Source organism: Platalea leucorodia (genome assembly GCF_965183815.1).
Source record: "Platalea leucorodia genome assembly, chromosome: 2".
Classification (NCBI taxonomy): Eukaryota; Metazoa; Chordata; class Aves; order Pelecaniformes; family Threskiornithidae; genus Platalea; species Platalea leucorodia.
Genome location: NC_138824.1, coordinates 20,218,859 through 20,234,181, shown reverse-complemented (window position 1 = coordinate 20,234,181; position 15,323 = coordinate 20,218,859). Strand labels below are relative to the sequence as shown.

General features: G+C 38.7%; 1 protein-coding gene across 1 annotated transcript in view; it reads left to right on the top strand.

Annotated features, from left to right (window-relative positions):
• The window catches only part of MICU2 (mitochondrial calcium uptake 2), a gene marked incomplete at its 5' end in the record, with an annotated part of 156,705 nt that overhangs the window by 75,981 nt on the left and 65,401 nt on the right, over window positions 1–15,323 (top strand). Inside the window, one exon of the mRNA XM_082304647.1 lies at window positions 9,505–9,652. Within this exon, the coding sequence (XP_082160773.1) occupies window positions 9,505–9,652 (148 nt within the window). The remainder of the gene's footprint in view (window positions 1–9,504; window positions 9,653–15,323) is intronic.

Genomic DNA, 15,323 nt, shown 5'->3' with positions numbered 1-15,323 from the left:
GTTTCCTTCTACAGCACAAGCACACATAAGAGGTAAACTCCTATTAACTTGAGAAGTCCTAAAGATCTGCAAGCCCAGGGTAAGCGAAAAGTTCAGATGGCTTAGAGCCCCACCCAGCTCCTCCTGAGAAGGTCTGCCGAGAGACACTCCATATATCACTTGAATTGAGAAGGGGGAGGAAAAATAAAGATGATACGGCATTTTAGAGGCAAATAATTAAGCTCCATATATTGATTACACATCTGCACTTAGCATCTTTCAAAAATATCTAGCTCTTCTTACATTTACAGGTAAATGTATTTGTGTCTTCACATTTTAACTGCACTTTAATGTGCAGTTAATGTGCAGTGGTTGACTGAAAAAGATCAGTGAGAAGTAGGTACAACACATTTTTCACTTAAATCCACTGGCTGACAATAGCAGTGCAATGAGCCTGCAGGGAAAGCTGTGTGAACGTGGTTCCTGGGCGTGTTGCCTTTGAGGTGTCTATGTGGTCGCCCTGCCGCTCCGTATGTATTTAGTACTTCTGCCCCAGTGTGTTCGGGCGGTGTGTCAGCCTGGGTAGAGGAATGTGTAAGCAGGGCGGTGTGATAACTTGCAAGTTGAGGTGTAAATGTATGGTTTGTTAAATGAACTGGTTCTCTGGCTTGTTAGAGCTTGGGCACCTTATCTGCCTTTGTTATATTCTGTTAGTGGAAATGTGTTGGTTTCTGACTTCTTTTTAAGTTTATGTTTAAAAATGAGCTCTGCTAAGGCTGAAATTTCTGGAATTGAATCGTGAAATTAATAAACCTTACAAACTGTTTTCTGTATTATCCTTACATTTGGTTTAATTCTCCATTTGGTATGGGTTCTAGTAACAGTGGAAGACCTGCTCTGTGTGCAGCAGTTTAGTCTGAACTCAGTGAAATACAGAGTGGGAGAGAAAAATTAAAACCAAAAATGTCAGGGGTTTACGTGCAAATAAACTGTTCAGCTGCTGCTTCAAACGTAACCGTCACTAATTAGTACTAGCACAGCAGAACTGTCTGAACAGCTATTTCAAAGAAAGAAGGGGAGTGGCACCTGTTAGCGCATAGAAAGGGCTTCGTCTAATTTTGGAGTATTTATATTCAGCAGCGTTAAGAGCAGTCAGACATAAGGCTAGTGCATTCTCATTCTCCGCTTGTCCTTCTTTTAACAGTCTGTTCTGTCTCAGAAGTAACTTCTGAAAAGGCATTTTAATCTTTTGTCTGTTTCATATTTAGGGATTTCAAGGCTGTTAGAGCTTTTAGTAACCTAGTTTGTTTAGTTTTGCATTGCTAAACAGTCCTTCAAATACTTAGAACTTATTTCCAAACAGAAATCAGTAGGTTTTTTCCCCCTTCTTTCTTGGCTTACTTTATGTCCAGGCTTGCAGTTTGATCTGCAAGGTCAAAAAATAAAATGATGAAAAAAATAATGCAGATCAAATCACTTCATAAGAACATTTTGCTTCTGATCTTATGTCTTCAGCTTGATGTTGGTTTTGGTAACTAGTGCGTTTGATCAAGACTGTGTAATACATGGCTGAAGTTCTTTATTGTGAAAGCACAAGCTACTTTTGTAAATACTTATACAAGCTTTCTTAAATATTACAATCTTGAGCTTTCTATAAGTCATATATTTCTATTAAATGGACTTCTTGTCAAAACCCTTTTTCATCTGTAAATTATTGCATCATATGAAACTTTCAAACCTTGAGCTCCAAGCATTATCCTCTGTGCATTCAGCATGCATGCTGGGTATGTTAACATGTGCAGCAGGGTTTGAGGTTAAGTTACATTTTCTGTTATTTTGATCATTTCAAATTGGATTGAGTTGAAATTGAGATATAATAATGACACAAGTTAACTGAAAAGTTTTCATCAGTCTTACAGAAATTTGATAGAGTTGCTAAATCCATCTGTAGATCTAGTGTGAATTAATGGATCCAAACCTAAGGCTCCCAGAGAGCCTGCTGGCACCAACTGGATTTTAATTACACACATTGGTTTAGTTATCCTTGTAGCAGGTAAAATGAGTGGTGCAAGTTAACTCTTCCAGATCAGGGAAGGAAAAAAAAAAGCATTGATCCCTCTTTTCAGAGGTGGGGAAAAAAAAAGTTTTATAGCTTAATTTTTTTTCCAAGGGAAAGTTGAAGAAGGTGTCTAGATGATGGATGAAAGAAAGGCAATGAAAGGATACAAAGAGGCAAAATAAGTAAATTATGTGGAAAGGAGTAGAGTGAAGAAAGAAAAATTACATTGGGAAAAATTAACTGGAGAATGTAGACTATTTTATAAGCAGAAAAAATTAAGATGGAAAACATATAAAAGGTTGAGGCATATCAAACCCCCAAATTCTGTGCAAAGGGAGAAAAAGTAAAATGAAAGAAAGTGGAAGGCATAATTTTAAATTTAAGGGAGAGATAAGTGTATATGCTTATTTTAAGTCATTTCTGACTCATAATCAGCTGCAAATATTCGAGTTTGTACACAAGTACTTACGTTTTGAATGGATGCAGAATTTGCTTAGCAGTGTTACCAAAATCACATCACAGTGATCAGCAGTGTACAAAAAAAAAATCACAGGTAAGGGTTATCAAGGTTTTATTTATGTAACACTTCATTTTTATTTAATGTATTTTTTTAAAAAAAAAGTTCAAAGATACAGTAAATATAAGGTTTTTACTTGACTTAAGCTTGCTATTTTTCATACAAAAAAGAAAAAAATCAAAGCCAAAAATTGAACACCGTGAATTCCTTATCAGCATCCTAAATGAAGAGACTGATAAACAGATTCGTTACATCAATCTGAAAATTAATTGTAAGAAGTAATGTTGTTGCCCTTAGGCATTTCCAGTGCAGGAAGCCAAGAAAGAAACCATAGTCTTCCGTAATGCTTGCAGACGCCAGTGGCTGGTCAGCTGCTAATCCCTTGCCACGTCAACTGCAGAGGAAAACACTTGCATCCTTCTAGAGCCCTTTTTATGTCATTCAATTCTAATTTACCATCAACTATCATAGCTTTACCATGGACATGCTCAAATTGGCATTGGAGGCTTGACATAAAACCACAAAGGCAACTAAATTCCAAGTTAAAGCTGAAACTTCGTTCTTAATTCACTTGGTTGTGCAGGGGTGCTTTGGAGTATGTGGGAACACCCAGTGTTTGAAGCCCTGGCTGTACCCACACACAATAGAACAAGTTAAGGATGGAATTTCAGCCCGAGCCTTAACGTTAACACAGCATAGCTCTTTCTGGTTTGATTTCTTCTTATATGGCACTGTTAAAGACAAAAATAAACCCAAGTCAATCTCAGAGTCATTTTAAATTATGCTTACAAGAATCTTGTGCAAGCAATAGTAATAGATTCTTCTCACCCATTGCCTCACAGTAAATTTGAATTTTTGTGTCCTGCTTGCTTTGAGTGTGCACTGTTGGAAACTGCTGAGGTGTTAGATTACAGATACCTTAATATCTGAAGTCCAGCCTTAAATATGTAATTGTTCCCTACAGTATACCTGTCTTTACTTGAAACTCATTTTGTGGAATAGAATTAAAGAGGAAAACTCTGCTTTTTGCCCTGTACATGCATTTTTATGAGCAAAATGAGCTTTGACAGTGTTTGTAGAAACGTCAGGAATGTCAAATCTTTTTTATCTGAAGCACTTCTTGGATGACTCAGGAAAAAGTACTTGGAAATTACTCAGGACTTAATTGAAGTGGGAAGGATACTGAATTGTTGAGAGAGCACTTGCTCCCCTATGCATGCTTTAGAATGGTACTTTAAAGGAAGATCAATCTTAAAATTAAGTGATTGAATCAGCCTTTTCTTCAAAACATAATTTTTATTCAATCTTTGGTTAGGTGTTTGGAATAGTGATTAGAATAGTTATTTGGTCATTTATCCCTTCTCAGAGCAAATGAGAGTTATGCTTCTAATCTTTTTTTCAAAAATCCATAGCGCTCTACTTCTTCCCATGTATTTCCATCCTTTACCAGCTGTCTTCAGCGGGTCCGGCATCCCTGCTTGCTGAAGACATGGAGAGATACGTATTGGTGAAGAGAACAACGGTGAAGGAGGGGGATACAGCTTTTAAAAGTACATGTAAGCTGCTATTGTAAACTTGTCTGCATTTTATGCTTAGCCACATGACATGGCCTGTACCTACTTCAGGATGCCCGTGGCCCCTTTTCGGAGACAGTAGATCTGCTTTTGCTCAGGATTAGGGACTGTCCTAAACCACAGTTTCAGGAATAACTTGATCACTGGCAATAGGAGTCCAGAAACAGCAAATAATTTGGTGGAAAGAAGTGATACAGTTAAAGAAAAGAGCTTGGTAATTGTGCTCCAGAACACCTTCTGAAATCATTATTTTGATTTGGAGAATAATCATAGTAAAGTGTTATGCTCATATTGTTTATTTAAGTTATGAGAGTGGTTTTGTGTGGTGAAACGGAGAAGAACTGACGCAGTATGAGGGTCGAAGTTGGCAGTGTGGCTAATGAAAGTGTGATGACCAAAATATGAGAAAGACGTCCCTCAAAGCTTTAATTAAATGCTGGCAGTATGTTTAAGGAAGAAATTAAGAACAGTAAGAATAAAATCATCAGTACTGATCTTTAAAGGGCAAACATCCAGCTACATTCAATTTAATTAAAATTGTGGTAATAATCGTATTGAATATTTTTGACAAATTGTAAATTATATAGCTTACACCTAAAGAGTCATCATTTTTTCGATGTCATTACAACTTGATTGTGCATTTCTAGCGTCTCCTGCGAACTGTAGCAGGTTCAAGTCCTTAATTGGTATTAAACCAATTTGAACATTATTGTTGGTTTTGGAAAACACTGTGAGGAAGATGGCAATTAAAAGGCCTTGCATCATCATGATGTGCTGTTTGGTTATGTGACCGCTGTTCCTTCACACTGGACAATAAAAATCTCCATATTCCTCACACACTTTCTATTCTAGCTGAAGTGTGTAACACCCCTGCTGCCACCTCTTCTCCTCTGAGCTTCCACCTTCCGATACATTTGCCCAGATTTTCAGTCTCTCATGCAATAAAATTGTGCAAATGTGTTTGGTGGGAAGGAAGATCAACTTTTTTTGTGGTGCTTGATCCCTCCCTACATCTTCTGGTCTGTCCAGACAGCTAAAAAAAGTCCCTGTAATTGCACTCCAGAACTGCCTTTCTCGCCACTTGTTATAAAGGGGGCCTGGATTAACCACGTTTAATGGAGGTGCTGATGGTACAGCTGTATGAAGCTCCACTGGAAAGCCCAGCTCAGTCATCTTGAGAACTTCTGCATAGGCACTGGGGGGTTGCTATTAGGTCCCCCTGAAGCTTTCTCTTCTCCCGGTTGAAAACGCCCGGTTCCATCAGCTTCCAGATGTTCTGTAGTAAAAAGGATCTTAATAAAAACTTGCAGGTTATTTTCTTCTTAGGTTTTATGCAGATTGCAGAGTCACTTGTGAAAATGTCAGTCTTTATTCTCATAGCTGTAGAGGGGGGTAAAACTTATTCAGCGTTTTTGAAATATTTTTTTTATTTTTTCTGTATGTGTTTCTCTCCCAGACCTTCACTGAGGTCTGCCTTGTGCTCCTTCATAAATTAAAGTGCAAAATAATGGGATATGACATAATACGAAAGCAAAATGTTTGCAATTATGCTTCTGCACTCCTGATTGTTGCACAGTCTTTTTTTTTTTTTTTTCCCTTAACATCCTTGGAGTATGCTGTCACAGTAACTGTACTAAAACGTGGGGGGAAGGCAGAAATAAAGATACCTTGTCATCATAAAGGTGGCGGGTCAGCTTTGTAGCTGGTATAAATTGTTTTACTGCCATTGGAGTGCCATGAAGTCTCAGTCTGAGGGCCACATGCTGTTCAGAATTAGTAAGCAGTTACACATGAGCAGTTGAGCTCTAGCGTAGCTCGTGCTGAGCTCGTGCTGGTGTCCAGAGGGGTCAGAGTGCTTTTAGCAGATGCTGAGCTTCTCATATAGTGACAGGATGTCAGGAGTTTTGCAAAAGCTTTGAAAACAAAGTAGGAGATGGCGCAGTTGATGCATTTCATCCCATAAGGTTTGCTTATCTCATTTGTGCTAGTATTTGAAGTTGACTTTCATAAGAAATGACCAATGTTCCCAAGGCTGTTTTGCAAATGAGGGATGCTTGTTTCATGAAAAGAAAGGGGGTCAATGAATCTCTAGTCTACGCATTATTGTAATTCTGATGGGAATACGTTTTCTTCCAAACACAAGGCACTCTTCAGAGTTAATATGTGAACTTGTACCTATCTATTTTAGTTAAAATTGTGGATTGCTGAAATTCAGTGCTGTGATATCACTAACAAGTTTAGCTTTAGGTAGAATTCAGACAAATACTGCAAGACTTAAGAAACTTGAAAATCCAGTTGGTTTGAAGAAGTAGGATTAGCTCTTCTTGTCTAAACTTTTTTGGTTTGTATTTGTGCAGAAAGATTGCTTTTCATTCCATAAGTTTAGTTATAGAACAACTGTGAAGCAATTTTCCATTTTTTTTTTTTAATTTGCCATCAGGCAAAAATTGCTCATGTTACTATGTGAAAGAGATGATTTTAGTAAGAATGCTGCATGTTAATACCCAGCAACTATGAACTATACATTTGATATCTGCAATGTTTGTTGAATCTTGTTAACTATGGAATTATAGAGTCATTTGTCCCCCAAAGTTTTAAAAAGAATAAAGCTAAAGTTCTCATTACATTAGATTTATTTTTAAACAGTGTTTTCGAGAACATACAGATCTGAATGATAGAACAGCAGCAGTGCAGCTTGTCTTGTAGACCATGATGAAGCTCCATGGCATCTAAGAAGCTTAAAGCAGTGATGTTGATATGAAATGGTCGTATCTAAAACAAAGCAAACCTTGGCTTCAGATACTTAGAAGTAGCCCTCATTCTCCTTGCATATCAGAATATGACTGTTTTAATTCTGAGTATTTTGGGTTTTTCTTGTTGGTCCCCTCCCCACTGCCTTCATCAAAACCCAAGGTTTGAGGGAAGCAAACATGCTACAAGGGGAAACTAAAATTGACTATAACAAGGTGCTTGTATCATTCAGTGAAGTATTTTAACAAGTGCTTAATGCTAATACAAAGGTGCAAGGTGTGGGATTAAATGGCAAGTTGCAGCCTTCTATTTACAACTATAAGTATAATATAATATATATGATGGTAATAATTGTATCCAAGCTATGGCTGTACATTTGCCAGTTGTACCCCTTGTCTTGAGATCCCCAAATTGTACAAACATATGGTCCCTATATCCAATTAGGGACCATGGTGGGTAGAGGAAAAGGAAACCCAATGACACAAAGTTGAAGCGTTTCATCCTCTTTCTGATGTCTCATCGTCCACTGAACTGTTTTTTCACGCTTTCTTCGATGGACTGGTTATTGGCTTGAGGCCCATCCTCCTGTTCCCAGTGTGCTTCACTTCGAAGGAGTTGGTCATTACTGTCAGACCACACTGAGTCACATTATGTGGAGCTGGCTGTATCAATATCAGTCCTCCATCTCTTTCTTCTACCTCATATGCCTGACACTAAACCTAATGTTTTTTATTTTAACTTCATAGCCCTGTCTGAGAGCTAGAAGCTATCGTCTCAAAACAGCTTGTATGTTCACGTATCAGCTAGCTCCCCTGCTGTCTTTGCCACTTCATACCAAAGTCCTGGCATGTTGTCAGCTGGGTGGAGGAAATGCAACTGCTAGCGCTTGTTTCTGCAATTGTTTGAACTCAGCAGAGGAGACTGAATTAGCAGTCCCCATCCTGGAGGAACAGCAAGTTAAAACTAAAGTGTCAGAAATCTGATCACAGCTTTTAAGTGGTTCAGAGTCCCATTCCCTTCTCGCTTGCCCAGTCCCTGGCTGTGTGCACACAAACACACAGGCACCCCATTGACTGCTATGCAATTTGCAATTATCCGTGAACGTTCCAGGTTTTCGTAACAACCTCCCGTGCAACTGGGTGCCTGTTACCTTGCCTGTCGCTATAACCAGTGCTGACTTCAGCAAAACCAAGCGAGGTGTTCCCGCTGGTCTCCCCCCTCCTCCATTCTCGTACTGTCTGCCTGTCTGTGTCCCACAGTTGGCCCCATGAACACACTCAGCACAGCAGACCTTGTGTTTTAACACCAACTGGTGAGACCTTTGCTGCACCTGCAGCTGGTCTGAGTGTAACCAGGAGCCGCTTACACTGCCCTGTCTCAGGAGTAACCCAATTTGCAAAATGCAGCATACACCAGCGCTATACTGGACTGCTCAAATGCCAAGCAGTCCATGGGAGTGATCCAGAAACTGAAAACTGCATAAATGAATAGTGATTGTTTGCTGGAAGATGTGATGCAGCACCTTGGTAGACCATGCCCTAAGCGGTACCCACTCATCTGCATCACCTGCCGAGTAATGCCATGGGCACTGACCCAGCTGCAGATCTGTCTTGCTGTTTACTGACTTGTTTCAAGTATGTTCAAGCTGGGATCTTGGTACTTAGCCTTGGATTTTCTTGCTTTTCCTTCACTTTCTCACATCTTTGAACAGTCCTAAAATTGAGTGATGCTGCTGGTGGAAAAATTGTTCCGTGGTTAATGTTCAAACACACACAGTGTGTTCTGAATTTTAGAGTGTCTCATTTTCCTGTTGTCACTTACTATCTCTGAAATCCTAAAATGTAAACGTCTCGGTTTCACTGTGTCTGTGTCCTCTCTTGCTGCCAATAAGTGCTGTTACTACTCATCAGAGTGTTGTCAACTCGTATGATTTCAATCATGAGTCTGTCAATATTTAAGGGCGGGGGGGAGTCAGAAGTTTTTTGTTTGCTTGACTAGCTGAATCTTTGGATTTGGTGATACGATCTCTGACTCTTTTGTTGGTGTTCTCATTGCTTTTCTAACTTCTCTGAAAGATAGGCCCATACTTAAAACCAGAGCATCATTATTCTCCCATCTTAGGAGTTGGTCCACAACTTGATACTTAACTTCAGGAGTGGATCATTTGCATGGATGCAGAGCACATTTCAACCTTTGATGAGCCAGTCACTAACCTGGCAAAATACTATTTGCTGTTTGGTCAGTTTAGATTTTGTTGAGTGAGCGAGCTGAATGTAGCTCAGCAAGGGTCCAACAAGTAGCAGAGCTGGCAAATGAGGAGGTGCAGGACCATATGGCCAAGAGCAGGAGAGTGGGAAGCAAGGGCAGCCTTTGGTGACAGCAAGCCATTAATTTGACTCAGCTGTGTTGTTAAGGCATGCTCTCAGTGAAGCCAAAAAATACTTTGAATGTCATATAAGCAAGACATTCATTAAGACTGTGCCATAAAAGCTTTAATTCCTGGTAGTCTCTTCTTGTGGCTACCCACAAAATATTGAGGTTAATATTGAGGATTCTTTCTAATTACAGAGTTGGTCTACAAATGCAACCATCTTTTTGCATGGATTTTTTTTTTTCTGTTTCAGAAGGAAGACATCATTAATGAGGAAAGGGACGAAAGACTGTCTCTTCGGAAGCATCGCTTCATGCATTTTGCATCATTGGAATATGAAGGAGAATATTACATGACACCAAGAGATTTCTTGTTCTCAGTAGTGTTTGATCAAGTTGAACGTAAGTTGTTCTCTCATCATTGTATTTGTGAAGGAAAAGAAACTTGCAGGTCCCCTTAAAGATGTAATTTGCAAATCACTTGGATAAGATCCTTTATCTGACATAAATCAGCAGAAGCCAATTTATAAATGTTGTGCGTATGGAGTCTCACAGGCACCACCACCCTTTACACCAGCGAAGTGAGGCTGATGATTTAGAAATCTGGTGACTTGATGATGACATCTCTGCATAATTTGCATGTCTGATCAGTATGTAGTTCCTCAATTACTTACATTCCACAGAAAACAGTAGGACTGTAATATAATAGTGTTCATACCATTCCTGGCCCTGTTACCTATTTATCCACTTCACCAGTAAGTACTCTGTGACCTTTTTTCTTGGAAGAGGCAGTGATGAGAGTGACGTGAATGAGTGTAATGAAGCATTGAGCTCAGCTCTAGGTTTCTGGTTTCAAATCTCCTCTGGTTTATACAAAACCTAATTAAGAACAAATCAAAATTGTATGCATGTTTTTAAAAAAGTACTTCTAAAAGCATGCTTTCTGAGGAGAAGATAGGACCCACACACAAATAAAAAGTGCGTAGGTTGTTGTCCTGCTTTCCTTCTGGTTTTCTGGCCTCATTAGCTCTGCCCCATTCCTTAAGCTTCTTTTATCTGTCTTTCTATCATCTTCTGTAATTTCCACGTTACAGTAATCTTTTTAAATTATATATGTTTTTTCTCCAAAAATTTGGCTTTTGCAACTTTCCCAAGAATTTTTTGCTTTAGAAAGTTCTCCGAGTTTCAGAGAGGATCATCACTCAGAGGACAAATACTGTTAGTACATCTGCTGAGGGAAAGAGGGGGAAATCCCAACTTTAATCACTGTTTGCTGCAGTCTGCACATATTAACCAGGGGAACATGTTGTCTTGCAAAAGCCATTCATAGCCTGGGACGCTCTGCCCAGCTAGCAGCGAGTGTCCAAGTGACTTGGGGGTATTGAACAGGAAATACGGAAGGGAATTCAAGGTATTGTGGAAACGCTTGAGACACAGGGAGGAAGAAGGAGACCTGAACGCACTTTGATTCAAGCCTGTGGGAAACCTGGGGCAGAGCAGAGTTTACTGAGCTGCAAGTGGTCAAAGAACAGGACACAAGAATCTGTAATAAAAGAAGTTTTCTTGTGTCTGCCAAAAATCTATAGGTGATAAGGATACATGGCTTCACTGCTGACACAAAACTTCTAATATTATACAAAGCTGAATATAAATCCTTAGAAGGACTTTATGACCTTGATGGTCATGGAGACTCTCAAAATAACTTTTTTTTTTTTTTTTTAATATATGGCTAACAGAAACAGTTCTTTCCCCTTCAAAACTTAGGTCATTAAGTTAAAAACCTAGAAGGGATTTTCTTTCAAGTTTTCCGGCCTGAAACACTGAAAGACAATGAATACTGAAATTTTCAGTTTTGAAGGTGTGGGTTTCAGACAGTTGTCTGTGAAAGCAACGTTAGAGAAATAAGTGTTTTTCAGTCTTAGCAGTTCATACATATTAATTGGTTGCTCCAACTATAATAGTACACGTGCAGATTTTTAATGAAGTGGTATGTGGATAAGATTTATTTGTAATGCAGCCAAGTTAATATCAGTTACTTTGCTAATATGAGTAGGAAACAGTGTTAAACAGAAAAGGAAAAATAATGACAAGAAGAAACACGTGAACAAAAAAAATCTTTGCACTAATGCATATTTAGCATTTCAAAATGAGGTCAGGCTTACAACAATAGCATCATAGACAATTCATAGGAAAATGTTAATGCTTGAATCTAATGCTCCTAAACGTTTTTTAACCATCATTGATGTGGGTTCTTTGGCCAGTAGCATAAACACAATGGTGAGCAATTCTCTTCAAGTCATATTGCTTGGGATTTTAGGTTTTCTTGTAACTGCAAACAGACATAGTATTTGTTAGCAGAGAAATATGGTGTTTTAAGTATTTTAAAGGCAGCGGTTTGTTCATTGTGTTTAGAAGAGTTTCATATGAGGAAAACAAACAGAGCTATCTCAAGTGTCTGTCCAGGTATATTCAGAGTAGGTCAAGATGGTGAACTTCATAGCAAAGCAGCAATTATTTTTGGAAACTTTCTGCTTATATCATAAAATTAATTCTCTTTCACCTTGAACAGGGATTTTAGAAAGGAAAACAGGCATGCCACCACTAATCCTAGAAAGCCCTTCACTTACTGGCATACTGAGATGCAATTTTAACATGTGATACTGCATACAAATGATGAGTCTTATAATGCTGAACTTAAAGCTGTAATGATTTGGTTATTCTCTACCTATTTTTGATTAATCACTAATGAAAAAAAAAAAAAAACAACCTCTCTGAAAAATGTGAAGGACCCTGGCAGTAACCATTCATCTTCATAAATATATGCTTGGAGTTTGCCAATTGGTTGCTGTGTATAATAATATGGAAGGCTTAGGGCTGTTCTAAAGTTTTGTTTCTGCTGTCTTTTTAACAGATAATAGGCAGGAACATATAACCAGCCTCACGAGCAATTTAGCTGCGTACACCAAGAAGTATTGCTGAGGTTGATCACAACATTCTGTTGCTTTGTTCCTATTCAGAGATAAACACTCCCAAAGGGGAAAAGGCAAGCGAAAAGAGAGGACGAGAAGCAGTTATGGGTTGGGAATAGGGGTCCTTGTCCAACAGCCTTGGGGTTTTTTTGCTCACTGGTGATTGTCATTGGAGAATTACTTTGAAATCTCGTGTTAGTTTTTAAGCATAATGAAATTTAGAAGAAAGTAACTGTGGTGTTGTGTAAACCAGATCAGTTGTTGGTGCTAGATCAAAAGTGCTGACGTTAGAAAATACCAAAATATTTTAGCTATGTCCAGATTGTCAAGTGAATTCCTGTACACAGTTGGGTGGAATTTATTACTGAAGGAAAAATCCTAGGTGTGCCCTTTGACAAGGTTGCAAAACATGCAATAAATTATGATTTATTATAGAACACTTTCCCAGATAAGAAAACAGATGAACTGTAGTGCAAATATATCAACTGTCATCCAACCCAAGTGATCTTGAACCCTGGTTGATAGACCTTAGTTCACTAGTTCTGCTCATTCGTTTCCTGGTGCATGGGTTTCTCTATTACTCATTTTCTTTAAGGTAGGCCAAAAATTGTGAAATCATGGCATTCCCGTTGATTAAATCACACCTGCAAAGTTATTTACTGTCAGGGTGATAATGAAGAAAAATATTTACAGTCCTGCCATCTAAGGAGAATGAGCTGATAACAAATGCAGAGTTTCCTGACAGACTTATTTTGTTCTGCATATTGACAAAGCAAAGAGCTCTATAAAGGAAGAAAGGCACCGTCCAAAAAAATTTGCTTGCTTTTAGATGCAGTGTTTCATACTGGATTACCTGTGTAAATATTTGCCTCATTCTATTACCGTTAGTTATTTTATGGAGGGAAGCAGCCACCTCTTCATAAGCAGTGGCAAACAGTAAATGAGACGTAGTAGTGTGGTGCAGCATTTGTGCCAGTGCAAAACACCTGCAACAGTGTTTTGCACCAGTTAACGCAGCGCATACTGAATGCACCATTGGGGTTTTTTGATTCATGGCTGTATGCCATGTAATCTCGTGTTAAAACAATGTTTCCACAGGGATGTGTGGCAAACCATTGCAAAAACAGCCCAGTTCTTCTGGGTAATCTGTGGGATGTTCATGTAAACTGTCATATCTGATGCAATGATAGTTTAGTGGAAAAGTGTTTTCTGTTACTCTACTTATTGTGATGTAGAAACTTCTCAATGCCTAGTAATATCTAATAAGAATAATATGAACTTGCTGTGTTGCATTAGAAATTCTAGCATTTTTAATATAACAGGTATAAGAAGGATAAAGCTCAGCTGACTTACACTGAATTTTCATTGCAATGCAGGAGTATTTTTAAAAGACCCTTCCGGCTTCCTGTAGAACTTGTGTTTTAAATAGTTGTGCATACTTAGGTTCATATTCCAGATCATACAGCCAATATTGTGTTAGAGCTTCGCATGGAAATATCATCTCTGGTGTGCTGTTGTTGTAGAACATATAAGAAAATCTGTATTAAATTTTGAAAAGGACTACGGATACAAGAATCCTTCAGAAAATGAAGATTTTGCAGTACATTAAATCTGGACTGTGTTTATATTCATTTTTCTGGAAAAGATTCTTCTATTCCAGAAATATCTTCCTCTTTCAAGTAGAAGACAAACGTTCAGGTTAGCTTGTCTGATAACGATTGACACTTGGTAAATAAAGATCTTGATCCTTCTGTATATACGCAGTCCAGATTTAATGTATCATAGCACCTTCACATCCCAAACCACTCCTTTATCAGCAGTAAAAAAGATTTTCCTGTGTTCTGTAACACCAGCATGCCAGAGGCATTATTTCCACAGTAGAGTCCTGTCTGTCAGTGAGTATTAGTGTGTTGTAAGTTTGCTGGGAGAAGTTGTTTGAGTTAGTTAAGCTTTCTGTGAAAACATGTTTGGCGCAAGGTTGTGGTATGTTTGCAGGTTTGATATGATGGGTGGCGTCATGTTGTCACAGCATCAGCGTGGTCATGACTGTGAATGAATCTGAGGAAACGGCACAGTGCAAGGCTGCGATGGCTAGAAAATTGAGTTCTCCGTTGTCCTTAGTGGAGATCAGTGGTGGCGCAGTGGGTGGGGTTTGGAGAGCCCACAGGGACCAGCCAGTAGATGGGCACTTCAGAACAAGCTGAGTCAGTCTTTTTTTTTCTGGACCTTGAGTTTTTGCCTCTAGTGGGAGTTCAGATGCCTATACTTCAGTGTCTTCCTGTTGACCTGAATTTCATATACAGTAACTAATCAGACCAATATGAGTCATGCAGATCTAAACCCTAGGATTCGGAGTCAAAGACTAAGATTTAAGCTTGTGTAAGTGGTGAAGCTCCATATGGGAAGTGAGGATTGAAATGTTACATGGGGAGCCATTGGTACAGCTGGGAAATGAATTCAGTTCTTCTGAATTTCTAATGTGTTAACAAAGGGATCGTTTTCTCTCTGTCTCTGCATTTAGTATTTTTTAGCACTGGTAGACTGTTGTTGCTCAAATCCTCCAAACACAGTAGAGAACTCTGCAAGCTGGGATATGCAAGGACAGAGACGACCCCTTGCCCAGCGCTAGATGGAAAGAAGGTAAAGCAAAGCAAAGGCAAAGAAGCAGCATGATGGTTTAAGGTCATTATATGAATCTCTTCTGAGTTTTAGAAAAATGAAACAAAATCAGCCATTTCTAGCCAAAGCTTCTTAGTCATCGTTTATTCATTTCTTAAAGTGGGGTTATGAGTGAAGGAAAGTAATGTTCCTATTGAGGAATTTGCACACATAAGCCAAGATAAGCAGATTGCTGAAAATTTCTGCTTCTGTAACCAGCCCATGCTGTGAATTTTTCATCTTCAGCTATCTTTGATCACCAAATCAGCATTAGGAAATCCTACCACAGCCCTAAGAAAGTCCTTAAAGTAACATATTGTACACATTCGGCCTTTTACTTTTCCTTAAGTGTCCAAATACAACATTAAAATTGATGTTCTGGATAAAATACTAGATAGTTTTGGATAAAATGTTGTACCTCAGCCAACTGTTCATAAATAGATGAG